Source organism: Octopus sinensis, linkage group LG9 (assembly GCF_006345805.1).
Source record: "Octopus sinensis linkage group LG9, ASM634580v1, whole genome shotgun sequence".
Lineage (NCBI taxonomy): Eukaryota > Metazoa > Mollusca > Cephalopoda > Octopoda > Octopodidae > Octopus > Octopus sinensis.
The window spans coordinates 11,376,110-11,383,609 of record NC_043005.1 but is presented as its reverse complement, the minus strand read 5'-3'; the positions used below and the strand labels follow the sequence as shown (position 1 = coordinate 11,383,609).

At 36.1% G+C, this 7,500-nt stretch overlaps 1 protein-coding gene across 2 annotated transcripts in view; it reads right to left on the bottom strand.

The window, feature by feature from the left end:
• LOC115215789 overlaps positions 1-7,500 on the bottom strand; it is a 385,787-nt gene that overhangs the window by 66,870 nt on the left and 311,417 nt on the right. For both annotated transcript variants that reach the window (XM_036505776.1, XM_036505775.1), the window contains exon 3: positions 2,343-2,673. In XM_036505776.1, coding sequence (XP_036361669.1) covers positions 2,343-2,673 — 331 coding nt within the window. The remainder of the gene's footprint in view (positions 1-2,342; positions 2,674-7,500) is intronic.

Genomic DNA, 7,500 nt, shown 5'->3' with positions numbered 1-7,500 from the left:
TATATAGGCGTAGGAGTGGTTTTGTGGTAAGTAGCTTCCTTACCAACCACATGATTCCGGGTTCAGTCCCGGTGCGTGGCACCTTAGGCGAGTGTCTTCTACTATAGCCTCAGGCCAGCCAAAGCCTTGTGAGTGAATTTGGTAGACAGAAATTGAAAGAAGCCCGTCGTATATATGTATATGTACGTGTGTGTATATGTTTGTGTCTGTGTTTGCCCCCCCCCTCCCCAACATCGCTTGACAACCGATGCTGGTGTGTTTACCTACCCGTAATCTAGCGATTCGGCAAAAGAGACCGATAGAATAAGTACTAGGCTTACAAAGAATAAGTCCTGGTGTCGGTTTGCTCTACTAGAGGCAGTGCTCCAGCATGGCCACAGTCAAATGACTGAAATAAGTAAAAGAGTAAAAGAAATATATCTATTACAGATGGAGTACTTAGTTATTTAAATTTTTCTGCTATAGACATATCATCTGAAATTTGATGCGTGGTGGCGCGAAGTCGATTACATTGGATCAAGTGATAAACTGGTATTCATTTTATTGATCTCGAAAGGATGAAATGCTAAGTCGACCCCAGATAAATTTAAACTCAGAGCGCAAAGCCGAAAGAAATACTATGAAGTAGCAGGTGTGGCTGTGCGATGAGAAGCCTGCTTCCCAACTACATGGTTCCGACTTCAGTCCCACAGCGTGGCAACTTGGGCAAGTGTTTTCGACTATAGCCTCGAGCCGACCCAAAGCCTTGTGAATGGATTTGATAGATGGAAACTAAAAGAAGCCTGTCGTATATATACATATGTATACAGCTACGTGCGTGTGTCTTTATATCTTTGTCCTCACCACCACCACCACCCTCGTCGCCGTCGCCGCCACCACCAAAAGCACTACCACCGTCACCATCACTGCTTCACAACTAGTGTTGACATGTTTATATCGACGTAACTTAACGCTTCGACAAACGAGGCCGATACGACAGAATATGTACTAGGCTTTAAAAATAAGTCCTGGGGTCGATTTGTTTGACTAAAACACTTTTAAGACGGTGCCCCAGCATTGCCGTAAGTCAAATAATAGAAACATAGGATTTTAAAAAAAAGAGTAGTTTGTCCGGCGTGCTAACGATTCTGCCTGCTAGCTGTCTTAGTTTTGTTAATAAATATCTAAGTTTAAACTCGAAACCTGGGATGTTTAGACAAAGATATTAACCAGCTAATAGCACTCTGCAAAATCAATTGGAAAAGTATAAATTTCCCAAAAGTTTCTAAAATTCAACACGTAATTCTTCCCTCTTGATGTTTTCTAAATTCCATTCCAACGATGGGATTTAACTTTTTTGTTAATTACACACTCCTTTTCTATAAGAATAATTCAAATAATTAAAAAAGATAAAATCATTCTCATACGCATGATTTGTTTCGGAACTTCGCTTCGCTGCCGTCTAATTTCGTATTCAATTTCACTACGACATACCTCGGGCAAGTGTCTGCTACTATAGCTGGGTCAATAAGCGAAAACTGTGTAAAAACGTGTAAATACGCACGCCCACACACGCACAATGTGCTTTCACAATTTGTGTGTGTGTGTGTGTGTGTGTGTGTCTCGTCAATGTTTAACAGCCAGCGTTATCTTAAAGTCCTCGTAACCTGATGGTCCGGCAAAGGCGACCAATAGAAACATAAGATAAGTTCAGATCTTGATTTATCCGACAAGATTTACGAAGCAGTGCCCCAGCATGACCACAATCATGCATAAATATTTATGTTTATTTATACATGTACATGTATTCGTGTATTATGTATGTATTTATACTTGTATCTATTGCCTGTATGTTTTTTTGAATATTTTAATTTTTTGGTGGGGTGGGCTGTCGTCTCGAAATGAAATTCATATTTTGTCTTGACATCGTTAAGAGAAATAAGTTTTTAGTCATGCAAAAACATACAAGTTCTTAATATAATCACGTGATTTATTGTTCATATCTAATTATGTTATGATACCTTTCACCGTTGCATGTTAGACGATATATATGTAGTGTGAAGCCAGCGTATAATCGGTGAAAAACAAAGTAATTAAAATATATTTTTAATAAATATGATAGAATCTAATTATGTTAGAAAAATTGATAATTGAATAATTGGCAATAATTAATAAGTATTGTAGACGTAGACAAATTAAAACTTTAATTGTGAGATAACAGAATTAAAATATTAAAAGTATTAGAAGTAAAAAATAACTTAATTTCAATAAAAATATAAATAAATAAATAATTCTGTTAGAATAGATAATTAATCAAATTATTATGCAACTATTAAATTATAAAGTCAAGCACAAATACTAACCGAAATGATCTTTCTTATCGGGAGAAAATGCCAAAGCTCTGAGAATAACCTTGATTAATTTCAGGCGTTCATAAATGCATGCATGATGAAGAACATTCATTCCATATTTATCTGAGAGTTCCAAGGAACAGCCTTTTGTGATGAGCATCTGAGCTAAGCTCACTCCATACTGCTCGGGTATTATATAACAGCATAGTATCAGCGCAGTCTTTCCATCTTCATCTCGCTCGTTTACGTCAACTTTTAAATAATCAACTATCAGAGGAACTTGTCGGAAGTATCCTCTTTTTATGACAATGGGAAGGTGTAGGTAGAGTTCTGGCGTAGGCATCTATATTAGAAATAAAAATTAAAATAAACGGGTTAGAATTTTATTTTGAAATTGATTTTGATAAAAAAAAACAAATGGGTTTGTTGCAAACTAGTGGTGTGGTACAACATAAAATAAGAAGCATCGTCACAGCGCCCTGACCAGAATCGAACCCACAGCCCCATTCATGTAACCTATGAAAGAAATATATGTATGTCTATTTACAGCTTGGCGTTTAACGGTCATATGCTGTGTAACTGACTCCCAAACAATGTATGAAACAGAACAAAAAATTTCTCACTGGAATTTTAAAGACGATCTCGACATAGCTGTTTCTAGCAAAACTTATAAGCACTTTGTAACTTGTTGACTCTAACAATTCTTTCATTCTCCACTCAAAGTTAACACACACGCACACGCACACACACTTACACAAACACACACACACACACACACACACACACACTTACACAAACACACACACATGCACACATACACACGTCGAAAAGCAGCAACAACAAAAGCATTGGGCTCCAGGCATACACAAACATGAGACCAAAGCCACAAAATTCGATTCCGAATTGTGTTGCAGCATGGCATCATTTAAGATGGTTAAATAAAACTACATAATTAAGAAAGGGCTAAATTATTCTACAGATCCATCAGGCGAAAAATTATGTCGTAAATATACAATGAGTGGTTGAGTTAATTATGACTACGTGATGTCGAAAATGTAACTTTATCATTTTGTCGAATTAGACAATTGTTTAATAGAAGATACATGTTCACTGTTTTGATTTCTTGTTTAAATATTGTAGATAAATGTGTGTATAGACGTGTACGTATACTATATATACGGATATGTCTCTGTAAACACCCGGATATGTCTCTGTAAACAATAACTCTCTACTTGAGTGGGCCATAGTGCCCAAATTCTGATTTGAAAGACTTCACCAGGTGGTGCTATTAAGTTAGACATGGCCTGGGCCAATAATGGCCGAAACCTATCAAAGTATCAAAAGTATATATATTTTTGATATACAAACACAAACACAAACACAAACACACACACACACACACATACACACATATATATATATATATATATATATATATATATATATATATGTGTGTGTGTGTGTGTGTGTGTGTGTATGCATGTATGAATGTATGTATGTATGTATGCACGTATATATATAGTGTATCTCTCGAATTCTCTTGCTCTATCTCCAACTCTTCTGTCTAATTTCTCGGCATTTCTGTCAGCTTACACCTCTCCACTCTCACCACATCCATCCACTACAAGCACTCTAACTCAAACTCCTACCTTAGCTTCTGCTCCTACCCTACCCACATCAACCTCTCCATCCCCTACTCCCAATTCCTCCGTCTACGCAGGCTCCGCAGTGATAATTATGACTTTGAGACTCAGTCTCAACTCATAGCTCATCACTTCAACCTACGTGAATATCCCCTCACGATTATGCATACCGCCCTTGCACGAGCACGATCTGTGGACCTGCGCCTAGTAATGTTATATACAGCATCTCCTGATGCTGTATATAACATCTCTCTGTCCTTCCCTGTACATTGGCCAAAAGGAATGCTGCTTGGCTGGCCGGTTATTTGCTAAATCTGTCTGTGTTCGGACTGTCTCTGCCGCTCGGACTCCTGCCTTCGCGGTGAATAGGGATTAATCTTCCCTCTTCGTTCCTTTGTGCCATATGCGCTCAACTCACTACCTCCCTTCATCTGACACTAACCCCACATCCAACTGCCCTCACACATCCCACATTCAACTGCTCTCGCCCTCCACCTACACACTTGCACATCGCCTACCCCTGTAACTTTGCCACACTATACAAACACTCCCACACACTCTTCAACTTATTACTCACTTCACACACCATTACACACACACACACACACAAATACCTTCCCACTCCACATACTCTAGCACCGAACACTTCTCAGCACCCAAACCACAGACCCAAACACAAGCTTTAATAACGTCATCATACATACGAGCAGCCACAAACGCCGTTTCACTCAGTAACCACACCACACACGATTATGCACACTCCCATACGCACACAAGCACACAATGCCTAAACACAAACAATATATACTCACACACCTATACAAGCACATGATATATGAACACAGACAATATGTACACACAACTAACTTTCGCCAAAAAACATACACTATACACATATAGCCTATTTGGTCACACACACACACACATGTGCACACACCACTTGAACAAGCACACATCAGCTGCTACACACGACACACATACGCGTTAGGCACACTCGCTTCCATTCACACATACTTTCTCAAACACACAATTCTCCCATGCACACACGCGCGCTTGCACACCTTAGTTCGTTGCAGGTCACCATTACCTTTACCGTTATATTATTATTATTATTATTATTGCTGTTGTTATTGTTGTTGTTGTTGTTATTATTATTATTATTATTGTTGTTGTTGTTGTTATCTCTTTTCATTCAACCGCCTTTTTCCAGTAATCTCGCCATGTTGAACCGTTGAACTCTGCACACTCTTCCTCTCCCCATTATTTTTTCTCTTAATCCTTTCTACCGAAGAGCGTTGGCTCGAGACGTAAAAGACTTTTCCATTTTTCCAACAAATACATCTGCTTGTTCCTACACCTGTCTTCCTCTTTTTTTCTGTAAATTTGGATTATATGTGTGTGTGTACATACATATACATTTGTGTATAAATGAATATATATATATATATATATTATATTAAATTAGAGATAAAACCACTATTAGGCAAATCATACAATGAAAAACTTAAGCCAATACATAAGATTAATTAATTTATATTATTTTAAATATATATCAAAATTATTAAAAAAAGATAATTAGTATAACACTACGATCGTTTCATGGCTGTCCAATTCTTAAAATTTTCGAGTTACAGTCATTCATCAGGTGGTTTAAATATTTAACTTAGCGAGGTTTAATCAATGATTAAACCTCGCTAAGTTAAATATTTAAACCACCTGATGAATGACTGTAACTCGAAAATTTTAAGAATTGGACAGCCATGAAACGATCGTAGTGTTATACTAATTATCTTTTTTTAATAATTTTGATATATATTTAAAATAATATAAATTAATTAATCTTATGTATTGGCTTAAGTTTTTCATTGTATGATTTGCCTAATAGTGGTTTTATCTCTAATTTGATATAATATAATATTTTACTATAAAATTGGATTCAATCCTAAATCTGATTTTTCCCTGTAAGTTTGGATTTAATTTTATTATATATATATATATATACATATATTCATAAATACATAAATATATATTCCTGATATTGTTACCAAATAGCTTATTATTTCTTTATTTTTAGGATAGGGCGTGAAAGGATTGTGTGTGCGCAAGTGTGTATGTGTGTGTGCATATGTGTGCGTGTGTGTGTTTTACTTTCCCATCATTTGGTGTAATATGAATTGCAACGTACGATCACACACACACACACACACACTCAAAGAAACATGCACATACATACGCACGCGCATTTATTCCTGCATAAAATCTATATGTAAAGATATACATCTAATGCATGAAGGACAATTTGAACTCAGCACTACCAGTTTGTTCCAATTTTTTATTGTTTTATTTAATCTACAGTTAATCAATACCTAAAATGGCGAAAATGAAATAGGGTGTTATGGAGATAAGCATGAATACCTGTGTATGTATGTGTTTAAGGTCAATTTGATAAAATTATGAAAAGTCTGGTGGTGGTGGTGGTGGTGGTGGCGAGGGTTGTTATTGTTGCTGCTGTCGTTGTTGTGGATGAGCTGACCAATGGTATCTCAAATATAATTAGAAACACAGATCGATCCTGCTTTTCTTTATCCTGCACAGTTTATCGGAGACTACATTATCTAAAGTGTTCTTACTATTTCTTTAAGGCAGTAGGTTTCAGCGGGAGTGAAGGAAATTTGGCTGTTATTTATAGCATATCATACGGCCTCATAGAGGCATTCATTAAATTATGAAACATTTGTAGATTACATGAGGCTACATTTCAAAACATTTTTTTCTTACATGTAAGGTTTCCATTATACTTAATGGAACTTTGGATTTGTTTATCACGTGTATTTGTTTCAGGAAAGCATTTTCAAAGTTTGGCAATATAGTCCATACGAAATATACTTTATTGGTACAAGAAAAGATGCAGTAATATGATATGATATAGCAAACATGGTCATTTTAGATGTTTTAGAAAATCTATCCCTTTCCACTTACCATAAGATACTACTTTACGTTTATATTTACGAGAATTAGACAAATTCCAAAAAATAGAAATTAAAAATTGACGTATTTTATGATACGAATTTAGATGTTCATGTTCTACTTTGCCACGCAAAATAATCCCAGTAAAATACATCAAATATCACTGAAATAACACACGTAATACTACTAAATAGCCCTATATTATGGAGAAAAATACATCTTCCAGCCAACAAATTCAATAGATTTCATGTTAATTCAATATCTGAATGCAGAATAAGCATGAAATACAAGGTTGGTTCTGCAGGTATACTGTATGAGACTGCAGCTTTCTCTTCTTGTATCGTTGAACGTAATCACTACTATTTGGTTCTCATATTAGGCACAAACAATAGTTTGCTCTTCTGTATTCTACCCGCCTGGTTATCTTCTTTATTTATTTATTGTTTGGTGGAAACGCTTTGCTTACACTTCAGTAACAACAAGTGGCAGGAAGTAATCTAAATATCTGCAAAGGAAATTTACTTTACTACTTCACATTACATCCTAACTTCTGGAAGCTA